Source organism: Propithecus coquereli, unplaced genomic scaffold, assembly GCF_000956105.1.
Source record: "Propithecus coquereli isolate 6110/MARCELLA unplaced genomic scaffold, Pcoq_1.0 Scaffold10, whole genome shotgun sequence".
Taxonomy (NCBI): Eukaryota; Metazoa; Chordata; class Mammalia; order Primates; family Indriidae; genus Propithecus; species Propithecus coquereli.
Window position 1 is genome coordinate 19,449,097 of NW_012133858.1, and position 13,290 is coordinate 19,462,386.

General features: G+C 46.3%; 1 protein-coding gene across 2 annotated transcripts; it reads right to left on the bottom strand.

Moving 5' to 3' along the window:
• Positions 1–2,258: 2,258 nt before the first annotated feature.
• EIF2B5 (eukaryotic translation initiation factor 2B, subunit 5 epsilon, 82kDa) lies at positions 2,259–11,833 on the bottom strand. Of its 2 annotated transcripts, none has more exons than XM_012640763.1 (16): positions 11,270–11,833; positions 10,083–10,207; positions 9,016–9,201; positions 8,747–8,924; positions 8,577–8,657; positions 8,225–8,302; positions 7,668–7,980; positions 6,275–6,420; positions 5,896–6,037; positions 5,669–5,770; positions 5,381–5,488; positions 4,530–4,620; positions 4,105–4,228; positions 3,405–3,530; positions 2,865–2,975; positions 2,259–2,689 (listed from the first exon to the last, which is right to left on the bottom strand). In XM_012640763.1, the coding sequence occupies exons 1-16, from the start codon at positions 11,465–11,467 to the stop codon at positions 2,630–2,632; spliced, it is 2,169 nt and encodes a 722-aa protein (XP_012496217.1). In that variant the 5' UTR covers positions 11,468–11,833; the 3' UTR covers positions 2,259–2,629. The 2 variants fall into 2 exon arrangements, with proteins under 2 accessions (XP_012496217.1, XP_012496212.1); XM_012640758.1 differs by having other exon boundaries at positions 5,669–5,787; positions 5,880–6,037; positions 11,270–11,663.
• Between the last annotated feature and the right edge of the window lie 1,457 nt (positions 11,834–13,290).

Sequence of the window (13,290 nt, forward strand, 5' to 3'; positions counted from 1 at the left end):
TTCAAGAAGTACATAAGGATGGAAATACAATAAAACTTCTCCCTCCTATTTGGTTCTCTAGTCCTCCAGTTCTCAATAGAAGGAATCAGTTTATTTTAAATTAGAAATTAAAAACTATTTCTTGTTCTTCGAATTCTTCCTTTTTATAGCACTTTCTTCATAGCCATAGTATCTTTCTTCTTTGAGTTTTGAGTATAGTAATTGCAGTTTTTTCCCCCTGAAGTTTGCAAAAAGTTCCCTACTTTGCCATTATTTCCTTGGTTTCAATTTTCTGTTTGCTTGTTTTGGTCTGTCTTTCACGTTGGAAAATTCTTCAAATGTTTGATGGTCTTTGGCTGTCTATTCACATTTAACAGTGAGATACCAAAAGCTGATTGGAAGCTTAGTCTATACACAATACTTATTAACTAACAGGTTTCAGTGTAGGGTGATCAAGTGGGGGGAAAGCTGACCTTTTTTTTGGTCAAGGAAACCAAAAATGTCAGTATTCATAGGACTTTTTTTCTGCAGCTGTTCCATTTGTTTTTGCCTGGGGGTTATGTCATTTTGCGTTGATGTTCAGAGTCCCACAACTCATATACTTTCACCTAACTCCTCATTTTCAATCTAACACTTCACCCCCAATCTAACTATGCCTGCTGCTGAGTCCAGAGGCTCTGATAGTTTTAAGTTCTGGACATTCTGAAATTTCATGGGCTTTTTCATTCATTATGCTGGGAACTAATGGGCCCCGTCAGTCTGGAAACTCATGACTTTTGGGTTTAGGAAATCTTAAGTATTTCTTTGATAATTTCTTCCCCACCATTTCTCCAGAGACATAATCTCCTATTTCTTGCAGGGGAGAAGTAGGTGTAATTACCCAGATGGATCACATGATGTCAGGACCTGGGGAGCTTTTTCTCATACAGAGCTTTGTGTAATCTCCCTCCACCCTACCCCTAGTTTTCAGTCCCAATCTGTACCCTTCTCTGAAGTGCTGACCCTTTTCTGGGTTCAGAAGGGCACACTGGCTTGCTTCCTATTAATAACTCCCTTGGCAGGTAGAACCCAACTCACTCTGCTCTGCTAAGTCACCTTTCACTCTTTTATTTTTCATTTTCTAAAATGTTAATGTTTCTCGCTCTTTGTCATCACCTGTTTTCCTTATCATTGGGTCATGTGGCTTTTTAAAAGAATTCCTTTATAAGCATTTTAATGGAGTTTTTAGAGGGAACAAAAAAGCTCGTGTTTAATTTTCCATATTTAATTGGAAATCTTTTGCTTGCTCTTTTAACCTTTTCTTTTTCTTAGAGACATGATCTCAAGGTCTCATTCTGTTGCCCTGGCTAGAGCTCACTATAACCTTGAACTCCTGGACTCAAGCAATCCTCCTGCCTCAGCCTCCCAAAGTGCTGGGATTACAGGCGTGAGCCACTTTGCCTGGCCCCTTCTAACCTTTTCTATTTTTTAGGTCAGAAAGGCATCTCATGGTTGAGTTTAAAGGAGACAATACAACAAAGTGACAAATGCCAGCTCTAGAGTCCATTATTAAATCTGGCTATATCAATTACTAGTTATGGGACCCCTCTGAGCTTCAGGCACCTCATCTGAAAATGGGGATATGACCTACTTCCTGGGGCTGTGAGGATTAAATAACACATGAAAAATATTTAGCAAAATGCCTGTCACACAGTAAATACTCACTCAGTATTAAGGGAAAGCTTTCCCAGGACCTTCCTGCATTCTTAGGATATCCATTACTGGCTTTGGGTTGTCTCTGGGGCAATTTTCCCTTCACTGAGACACAGTATGCTGAAGGAGATTATGAGGTTCAAGTCCTTAGCTTTACCCATCAAGAGTCATGTGACCTTGAGCAGATTTTCTTATCTTTAAGATGGAGAACAGCCCAGCTTCTCTGACAGGACTAGTATTGGATCAAGTAGAAAAGGCACGTGAGAGGGACTTCCCATGGTAATGGGCTTTACATAGGTTTGGCATCATAAACTCTGGCAGTCTTTAGACTAGGACTTTTTATGGAAACAGGCTTAGGCACACCATCCCAGGACCACAAGCTGGTTGACAGAGGCTGGAAAAGAAAGTAGGCCCTTCACTACCTGTGAGCCAGGGGAATCGTTAATTGGCAAGGCACCACAGTACCACCTAGTGGCCATAACCCCCTTCTCCCTCTCCCCCAATTAGAGAAAAGCTGCCAGGTCAATGGTTCAGAACTCTGGTCACATACTTTAACGGCTGAATAGTCATGATGGAGAGAAACCAAATACACCGCTATCTCTTTTTTAATATTAACAAATACAAGGAGCAGAGAGAGCCAGCTGCTCTCTGCCATCCCCTGAGGGAAAGCCAGAGAACAAAGCTGCTCTTCTGGCTTTCCTCCAACTACAGGGCCTGCCTAGCTCCTCCCTAGGCAGAAGCTTTGTTCCAACCTAGCTTCCTTCATCCCAACTCCCCAGTCAGGATGGGAGGCACATGGTTGCTGGCGATGTGAAGAATACTGTAGTTCCAGTCTCTGCTCCTTTATGTCTCAGCATGGATGGGGATCACTCATCCTTCTGCAACTAGCTCCTCACTTGTCCTGGCCCAGGAGCCAGGAGGGCAATCAGTCACACCCATAGGAGCAGGCCATGCGACTTCAGTCATCTTCAGATGACTCCTCTTCTGCCTCTTTTAGCCACTGGATGAACCTCTGCAGCTGTAAGGAAGCAGAGGGGAGATCTACTGGGGGAGGGACACATAACCCTTCTGTTCTTAGCGGATAAACAGCTCTAACAACCACAGAGGCCCAGGGACCAACCACCTTAGAGTCTAGGGGCAAGGACCTGGGAAGCAGACAACCACCTTGGTGAGAGGAGGGCAGCCTGACTCACCTGTTGATTCTTACGCAACTGCTGGCCCTTGTCAGTTGTGTCCCTTTGGCTGAACCAGCTTAGGATTGTTTCCTCAGCGAGGATCTCCAGCTGGTAGAAAGCCATCAGCACCTGCAGAAGGCCAGCAAAGGCGTCTTACAGAGTCCAACAAGATATAACGGGTAACAGAGGAAGAGGAAGCATGACCTTAGCATGTCTCTACCAAGCCTTTATCTTCCTTCCACGCACTGACCAGCCTCCTCCACAACAGACAAGACTGAGCTATTCACTCAGCTACTGGGGCAGGTATAACTTCTGGAACTATTGCTGCATAGAATTTTGTACATTCCTAGGCCACCCCCCTCCCCCCAAATTGGCTGCCTTACGAGCCTGGCTCCAAGCTATAGTATTACAGCAGTAAGCAAAATACTAGGGGTGGATGGTACTGTTCACCAAATTCCATATTGGATTCACATTAGCCTCTGTTTTGTGTCTCCATGGGGGTCACCAAGGCCTCTTTCAAAGCAAATGCAGGAGCATGGGGCTTGGGGTGGTATTCACCTTGGCCATGGAAGTACCAAGAGCTTCGTGCTCCAGGAAGAAGTCCTCAATGGCTGCTAATGCTTCCAAATGGTCGGCTGCACGTTTTATATAGTTCCTAAAAACAGGGCTCCAAGCCTTGAGTAGCTGTGGAAGAAAGGAGAAGGGAGCTGCAATATACTCCTGAGCATGCACCTATACCCGGACAGCAAAGAAAATCAGTATTTATCACATGGGTCTTTCATGACATGGGGGGATAAGAGGGAGATGATATAGGCCCTGTGGAACCATGTCAGAGGAACTTAGGAGTTCCTGGCAGTTAGAGTTGGGGAAAAAGAAGAGACTGCTCAGAGAAGATTAAAGGGGATCAGATGTTGTAGGCTACCTATTCCCAGTCTAGAAGTTGATCTCGTGCTGGGTCAAATCACTTTCATAAAGTCTGACTGTCCAAGTCTATTCTGAATATACCTTGGGGGCCTAGTATGGTCTCAATCTTGGAGTCTCAAAGGCCACTCAGTATTGAACCCAACCTGACTCCTCCAGACAACCTAAGGGTGTTCTAGAACCCAGCCAGCTTCCAGAGGCAAGGAGAAAGGAACCAGAAATAACATATATCCCATAATAAGACCTCCTATTCCTGATTTCCTTTGAAGTCAAGTATAGCAAGGATATGTATCTGCCTCTACCCAAGCCCTTGTACCCATCCCAAATCTTTGCTCACGGGAAGCAGCAGGGAACAGTAGCGGTTTGGGTCAAGCGGAGAATCCATTTGTTGCAGGGGGAACTCCAGGACCACGTGGCTCAGTACCTGCATCACCTCCTTTAGACTTATGTTGTAGGCGTATCTGTGGGGAGACTAGGGTGACACCAGGGCCTCCATTGGCCCTTCAGCATGTTGTAGAAATAAGACTTTGACAGAACACTGGAGGAGAGGAAGTCGAATGGAACAACATGGAAGGGGGCGCTTAGGAAGGGAAAAATCTATGCTGAGGCTAGAACCTAATGCTCTCCTTGCTCCAAATACTACTGGCCTTCTCCATTTGGGATGTCAAGGGAATAGGTTCCTATCTGGAAAAGAAACACTTAGAAGAAAACCCCTACCTGCCTGGGATTACCCCAAGGAGAACAGGGAGGGGCTGCTCTTACTTGAGAGAGTTGATTTCCAGGACTAGATTGTCACAAGAAATATTCTCCTCTTTGCCCCGCTGTAGTGTTCCCAGGACTTCATTCTGGAACACTAAAATCAAAGGAAGAGTAAGTTCATGGGCCAACATCATTCCAGAATGCTCTAAGTCTGCAGTCCCCAATTCGTGGGCCGTGGACCAGTACTGGTCTGTGGCCTGTTAGGAATCGGGCCACACAGTGGGAGGTAAGCAGCAGGTGAGTGAGTGAAGCTTCATCTGTATTTACAGCTGCTCCTCATCAATGGCATCACCTCCTGAGCTCTGCCTCTTTGTCAGATCACCATGGCATTAGATTCTCATAGGAGAATGAACCCTACTATAAACTGCACATGCGAGGGATCTAGGTTGCATGCTCCTTGTGAGATCTAATGCCTGATGATCTGAGGTGGTGCTGAGGTGGTGATGCTAGTGCTAGGGAGCGGCTGCAAATACAGATCATTACTAGCAGAAAGGTTTGACTGCACAGAGACCATAATAAATTAATTGCTTGCAGACTCATATCAAAAACCTATCAGTGAGTGGCAAATGAAAATGTAGAAAAAGAACGTTAGAAATTAAAAATAAAGTGAGCAATAAATGTAACATACTTGAATCATCCTGAAACCATCCCCCCCGTCCAGGGAAAAACTGTCTTCCATGAAACCAGTCCCCAGTACCAAAAAGGTTGGAGACTGCTGCTCTCAGTCATCTAGTCCTGACTTTATACCAAATACTTTCTGGGAGGAATATAAGCCTTTGGCTAGTTGATCCAGGCAAAGGATAAACCAGGGGCTTTCCTCCTTTTTCTGGGGCACTGCTCCCCTAGTCTCTCACCTTTGATGTCATCCATTTGAGGGGAGCCTGTCCGGCTGTCCAGCTCCTCAGAAGCCATACTTTGCTCACTTTCACTTTCATTTTCTTCTTCCATGTTGATCCTGAGTCCTGAGAATCCATAAAGGATGAAGAAAAAAAAATAAGGAAACAGTCACTGACAAAGAGTAATATATCTGTCCTGTCTACATGAATAAAGGAATATACAAGTAATGTAATTCTGAAATATTCACTATCCTTCAAAATATTCAGATTTTAGTAGAAGGAAGACAGGCATAAGGCCTAGCTCACCCCACAGATTCTGTCGTAGTTCCTCCTCTTCCTCCATGTTCATGTCTGCAACTTTCCAGAGGTAGCCCTGGCCTGCAACTCCTACTTCTGCTGGATTGTAACCTGGAAAAGGCATTGATCTATACAGAAGGTCTAGCAGAAGCACCAATCCCTCCAGGAGGAAACGTTCATTTTCCTATGGGGCAGAGAGAGACACATAGATGCCCCACACCTGTTGAGCCTCGCACCTTTCATCTTCACTTTCTCTTTTGCTTGACCAGCCCCAGAATCATCACTGAACTGGCCATCATCTTCATCTTCCTCTGCATCTGGAGGGTGCAAAGAGATCACCGAGCCCTCAGGCAGCGTGATGTCTGGGCCCACTATCACCTAGGGGAGAAAAAAAAGGGAGTGGATGACACAGGACCATCAGTATGCTGAGGAAAAGTACATCCTGACAATCAGAGAGCGACTTTTTTTTTTCCACTAAGCTAAGTAGAAGGTAAATGAAACCACTGGATTTGGACTCTCAAGCCAGACTGGATTATGGGTGGAAATAAGACCCCTCTGGCTCAGCATGATTACCACTCAATTTGGGGCCTGTGTATAGTATGGAGCAGGTCTCACCTGGGAAGTGAGGACACAGTGTGGCTTCAGTGTAACTCGTTCCTTGACTTCAGCATTGTCACAGAGCAGAGATTGATGGATCTGTGCTCCAGCAGCCACTCGAACACCCTGCCACAGATAGGCCTGGTCCAGCACCACATTATCACCTGGCTCAGGATGGAAAGGACTCCTGGTCACTCATGGGTCACACCACAGCCCTTCATGCAGGACAGGGCTGACTGACACCACCACAGCTCTCACCTAACACTCCATCCCTCAATTCACCAGAAATACCCACTCGCCCTCTAAGCCCAGTCCTGTGCATAGAACATTGCTTAGCCTGACTATCCTCTACCAGGTTTACAATAATTATAGACTATCTATCAGGCTTAAGAATCTGAGAACCTTCAAGATTCCTGGGGACCCCTTGAACTCATGAACCTTATTAGAATTGTATCCATATCTATAAGGAGAACCAAATTATTCCACCTCTTCTTGTACATTTTAGAATTGCAATCTTTTTTTTTTTTTGAGACAGAGTCTCACTCTGTTCCCCAGGCTAGAGTGCTGTGGCATCATCCTAGCTCACAGCAACCTCAAACTCCTGGGCTCATGCAATCCTTCTCAGCCTCCCGAGTAGCTGGGACTACAGGCATGTGCCACCACGCCCGGCTAATTTTTTCTATATATTTTTAGTTGTCCGATTAATTTCTTTCTAATTTTAGTAGAGACAGGGCCTCACTCTTGCTCAGGCTGGTCTCAAACTCCTGAGCTCAAACAATCCGCCCGCCTCGGCCTCCCAGAGTGCTAGGATTACAGGCGTGAGCCACCGCCCCGGCCTAAAATTGCAATCTGATTGTTCTTTTAAAGGGGCAGTACTATTCGAAGCATCACATTCCTACAACCAAAATGAGTTGCCAAGAGGCTAATGAGGCAGTTATAGTAGAGTAAAAAGAACACTGGACTTACAACCAGAATTCCCAGATTCAAGTCCCACCAATGCCTCTTACTAGTTATGACCTTGGGTGAGACAACCTCTTTGAGCTTGTTTATCTATAAATTAGGGATAAACAACATCTATCTCACATGGTTTTTGTGATAATTAATGAAACAATGTATGTAAGGGCCCTTTGTAAACTATAATGCAGTAAATAGATGTTGCTATTGCTGTTCATTATCCACTTGGTCCTGAATGTAAAATACAGGGTACCACGGAATGTGAAGAGTCACCCAATAAGAAGCTCACAGGCCACAAATTAAGGTATCAGTATTTTCAATCTGTTTCCTCCTTTTTTAAGGTAGCCACTCAAGTTCCTTGTTCTCAGGGACTGCACCATGTATTCATCCTTGTTTCTGAAGACACAGGACCTGCCTGCTCCTAGAATGGCTGGCTTGATTCCCCATCTGTGCTCACCAATGTGGCAGCTGGGGCCAATGACACTGTTCGTGATGGAACAATTGCTGCCAATGACAGTGCCAGGGCCCAGGAGCACATTTTCCTCCAGGATGCTGCCATGGCCCAAGCTGACCTCAGGCCCTCGGTAGATATTGTGCCGGGAATGAGTGCAGTTCTGGGTGGTGCTGTCAGTGAAGTTTGCCTCTGGGGTGAGAGGGTAGACCCATCGGCGGATGACGTCGGCACAGACAGCTGAGTACATGTGTAGGTTGGAGACCCGGGCACCATATTCCCTAGTTGTTACATGCATGTGGATCTGGTTCCCTAGGATCTGAATGAGAAGGAAAGGGAGGTCATCCAAGGAAGATAGAAAGAACGCCCCCAAGTACAGCACCTTTCTAATCCTTATAAGTTCTGCTCTGCCTCTCACTGTTACAGCCCAAATGGCCTAAGACTTTTCTTCCTGTACTGCTCTCGTCACCCTCCCTCCTAAGGCTCACAAAAGGAACCACAAGTTACCAGCATGAGATAAAATCACAGCCTCGCCTAAAGAGGCATAGTAAGCCTTTTCTTACCTCCTCATTTACTAACAGGCCTCGCACAAAGTCATCTCGAGTTTGGTAGTCAAAGTTGTCTGTAAAGAGTTGCGCCACCTGGGGGGTAAAGGGGGTGGGCTAAGGTTAGGTGCTATTCTCTGGAAGCAAAGATAAGCCCCCAGAGACCTATCACACCCTATGACATTGGACATGGACCAGAATCCCAAAGAGATTCCCAGTGGGATACTGGGGACAAGATGACAGCACCTCTTCGCTTTAGAACAGATAAGAAAAAGAGGGAGAAAAATATAGCCTGGCCTTCTAAGGGGGCAATAACATACCCTCAGAGTTCTACTCTTTGGATATGTGGCCTTGGCCCTGAAGAGCTTACCTGAGGAGAGCAGATGCTGATATGACAATCCAGTAAATCATACCGAATCTCCACTCCATCTCCATTGCCTTGAAACAGGCTCTGTGGGGAGAAGTTACAAGGACTTTAATTTGTTTCTCCTGTTGAAGCCTGTCACTTTCCTACCTCAAAGACCCCAGATACCCACACACCAGAGGAAATGAAAAACGCCGGAGGCCCTGGGTCTTCTGAAAATGGAGAATCCGGTTTGTGGCACTATCCACAGCCACTACCACATTGTCCTCTTGGCAACGAGTCAGGTGGCTAGGGGATGACTCTTTGAAGATCATTGTCATCACAGATACATTTTTTTCTAGCTTCCGCCTCAACCTATAAAGGATAGGAAGGAAAAAGCTGCAAAAAAGCAGTCACAGGGCTTTGCTGGTCCCTAACCCTGTCCCTGTCATTCTCCCATCCTGACCTGTGTTCCTCAAGGGCTCTGGTAATATTGATGTTTGAGACGACATCCCCATACACCAGAAGGAAGTCAGAGCGCACCAAGGCCTTGGCATCAACATCACGGAGGACATCTCCCAGTGATCGATATAACTCTGATGTAATTATTCGAACCACATTGAGGGATGTAGGGCGGCACCACTTGGATTTCCTAAAGGAAAGTGGGTGTGAGGGGAATGTGTAAATCAAGCATAAAGATCATATGAACCTTTCCTGTTTTTCTCCCCCATTTAGCACTCATACTCCTTCTCTAGGCTTTTTTGGGTTCTTGCCAGCGTCCTCAACTTCAAAGGGGTTTATGAACTATAATTAATGCTTTCAGTATCCTGTGTCACCAGTCTTGTTTTATGGCATAGAGAAACATGGTTATTTCCTCTCCATATCTTGACCCCTGTCCTCAAACATGGATTTGAACTCAAAATCCTGCTGAAACCTAGGGTACACAAAGTACCCATGGAACACACTTTTTTCATATCAGCTTTCTCCTTGTGAAGTCTATATAAAATTTAGGAACTGTCTGGAGACCATGCTAATATCCTAATTTTCCATAAATCCCGAGATTTAGTCCTTTTTGAGAAGATTTCAACAAAAATTTGTTAAGTGCTCACTATATGCTTGGCCCTAAGCTAGGCAGTGGGAATACAAAGATGAAGAAGAGCTCATTGTTGTCCTTGAGGGTCAGAACAAACATTATTTTAAAACTTGGTGGAAAAACAAAGATGTTATTTTTGTAACTTCCATATTGGAGCCATTAAATAAAAAGCAAAGCCCATTGGGACCAAACTTTATAAGTGAGATGTGGAAAAACCCTAGTGTTATTCTTTAATCTTTGTCACAGGAACCCCAAGACAGATAGATACAAGGCTTCAGCTGCTCACTTCCTGATAAGTTAAGAAAACACTCTTGGAATTTACAATGGGATCTAAATAGACACATTTTTTCTCTTCACATTTCCCCTTACTAAATTACTTCCATCCTGAAAAAACTGGAAAAAGGTGGTGACACATGTAAAGAAAAGATGCAGGATCTTACAGTAAATGTTCTCTGATTTGAGCCGCCTTCCAGCAACAAAAGACAAAGGTTTCCTGTACACCTGTGGCAGTCAGGAATTCCAGAGTGTAGTCAATTAATGCCACGTTGGCTAGGGGCAAGAGGACCTGCAGGGTAGGATATAAAAAAAATTTGAGGTCTTGGATCTGTTAAAGGCTCTTTGGTTACCCCACTGCAATAATAATTTTCACTCCTCTATGAGTATTTCCAAACACTATAGTTTTGCTTTATCCTTTTAATTCAAAGGTAAACAGGTTCCCGTCTTTGACGCTCATGGCTTGCTCTAAGCTTCAGAGTCTAAGATGTTGCAATTTGGGCATAGCAAGCATAGAATCTACTTGCCTAGTATCAGACAGAGCTGTGATAGACTAGCAGACCACTGTTGACAAAGGATAATAATGGAAACCAATCAAGTCTCCATAAATTTAAGCACTACTAAGGCGTTCTTCCCCACAAAAATTTCCTTCTTTGGTCCCTTTTTAAGAGTCAGGAGCTGCTACCCTCCATCGCTTGTCAAAAAACAGGCATCAGCCTTTTTTGGGGGAGAGTTGGAGAGAATTTTTCCTAAACCCAACGCAGTTCCCTCTCTTTGATAGAACTGGGTACTGCTAAGTGACCAAGCAATCCCCAGAGCCAGCTCAGTCCAATTCCCCACTGTCTAGACAATTCAGGCGCTAAACTCATTCTGTCCTCCTTTTGACAAAAGGCACTAGCTATCATTAAAATTTGAAAGGAAAAAAAGTACACTGCCTGAGATCTAGCCCGCTCTTTTTTAGGCATATTATCGGTCGTTCAGAGGCAGAGGGTGGTGTTTCTTTTCACCTAAGCGTCTCTTCTCTGCAAGGTTAAAGACATCGGGCCTCCTCTAGGGGCATTGATTCCTGGTGCGAAGGCTTCTCTCCGGCACCGTTTCTACATTTAGCACTCTCCATTCCTCTCAAACCTGAGGTGGACAGCAATATGAAATCCCAAATCAGCCAGCCACTCACTTGGTCAGGGTTTTAGACTTTCCCTCCTCGGCGTTCCTCCTAACCGGATAACTCGGTTTTAGGATAACAGGAGGGACACAAGTCCTTCCAGAGCACGCTGCACTAGGCAGCCGAAAGGACAACTTACTCCAGCCCCGCCACCCTCCGGGTCCTCTGGCCGCTTGCGTGCGCGGTGCTCACCCGAGGCTGGTCTTTGGATATGGGGAAGAAGCGGCGGTTGAAGCTGTCGGCCACCAGAACTGCTTGTAGGGGCGGCGGCGGTTCCTCTTCCGCCCCTCTGGCTCCCCCACCGCCGCCGCCGCCTCCCGGCCCGCCGCCGCTGCGCTTGCCGGCCCGACTAGCCGCCGCAGCAGGCGGCGCTACCACGGTGGCCGCCATCTTCTCCTCTCACGGCCACCACTTCCGCAGGGAAACTGACACCGCACGCAGTAGGGGACAAAAAGGACCCGGCACTTAAAAAGCGAAGGGCTAACTAACGTAGGGAGGGAGGAGACGAGAAGGGAGGAGTGCGCATGCGTCGTTCTCTGGCACCCTCCGGGTGTGAGGCGTGAGCCCAGAGGCGTGAGGGGTGCGATTCCGCCGGTTGTCCTTCTCAGAGGAGGCGTAGGGTCGGGGTGCGGTCTCTTAGACGTCAGACACCGTCTGCAAGTATTATAGGCCTTCATGTGTACGTGAACGAGCCGAGAATCGTGCGGCATGATGGGACTTGTGGTCGCCGCGAGGAGGCCAGATCCTTCCCGGATCTGTAATCGTCCTGCGGTTTCCCCGCCCCGAGCACGTTAAAAAGCGTAGTCCTCCGTATTCATTCTACTCATCTCATGGGACCTGGCGCCTTCGGGAGCTGGAACCGAGTCAGACTTCCCCTCCCCGCAGGGAATTCACAGAAATACGGGACGTGGTATTGTAGGGAGAGTAGTAATTCTATTGAGCGATGATTGGGGGACACGCACGATACAAGCATTATCTCATTTAATTCGTCACACACCTCTGCAAGACATTTTATCATTCGTTCAACAAACACTACTTGAACTCTGAGAGGGAAGTTCACGGAGCTAGTAAGTGGAAGAACAGGTATTGGAACCTGATCTGACTTCACAGTTCCACAGTCTTTCTGCCAAGTTATGTAGGGATAACAGTGACTATTTTATGATGTCTTCATCTATTCATGCATTCGGCCTATCAGCCTATTCTGTCTTAAGCAGAGTGGAGACGGGGGCGGATCCAAGAACACAAGCTCAGTTGAGTAGGACTGGAGTTAAGCAGCAAACTTTCCAGGCAGAGGAAACTGCGAGCTAAAGGCCGGACGCTGAAGGGGCGCATCACGTTTTGGGGAAAGAAGCGGTGGCTGCCGAGAGTAAAACAAGCCTGGCATGGAGAGGCGGCGGAAGAGAGGCACGGCAGCCTGGCCGTCACTCGGGAGGCAAGGAGCTTTCCAGCAAGGCACCGTGCCTTTCTGCGCGGGAACTGTCGAATTCTGCAGTCACAGGATTCTGCAGTTTCTGCAAACGTTGTTCCCACCCACCCCCGCGTTGCACGTCGGGATTTGGAGTTCGCAAGACCGAGAGTTGTTGCCACGTGGCTATTCCGATTTGACTCACTGTACTCTGGCCCCCTCCTCGTGGGACCAAGAAGTCTGTCATTTCTTCCCTTTTGAGGTCGCTGAGCGAAAACCATTTGCTTTTGGAAAGTTTAGCCTGGAGGAAAAAAGGCAGAAGGCAACTCAGTAAAGGTTTTCTATTAAATGAATGTACGTTGTGTAGGAAGGTATTCAGCTGCCCTCCGAATTCAGAGTCAGAAATAAAGGGGAAAAAAGGAATGAAATAGGACTAGCAAGGAAATAAATAGCACACTTACACAGAGGTGAGAGGTTGAGAGGGTATGGAAAGTAGGTCCAATTGTAGAAATTTATTGGTAAAAATTCAAGGGGTACAAAGGGCAATTTTGTTACATGGATACGTTGCATAGGGATGAAGTTTGGACTTTTAGTGTATCCATCACCGGAATAGTGTACATTGTACCCAGTAAGTAACTTTTTACCCCTCACCCCTCTCCCGCCCTCCTGCCATTCTAAGTCTCCAATGCCTATCATTTCACACTTTGCTTCCATGTGTACACGTTATTTAGCTCCCACTTATAAGTGAGAACATGCAGGATTTGGCCTTCTGAATTGTTTTACTTAAGATAATGGCTTCCTATTCCAT

What these genes read in the sequence shown, in the direction of transcription:
- EIF2B5 (XM_012640758.1), bottom strand. Translation starts at nt 11,467, where the DNA reads ATGGCGGCCACCGTGGTAGCGCCGCCTGCTGCGGCGGCTAGTCGGGCC. An exon ending in CAAATCAGAGAACATTTACT is followed by an intron (nt 9,202 to 10,082) that starts GTAAGATCCTGC and finishes ACTTTCCTTTAG; the next exon opens with GAAATCCAAGTGGTGCCGCC. An exon ending in GGCGTTTTTCATTTCCTCTG is followed by an intron (nt 8,658 to 8,746) that starts GTGTGTGGGTAT and finishes TTCTCCCCACAG; the next exon opens with AGCCTGTTTCAAGGCAATGG.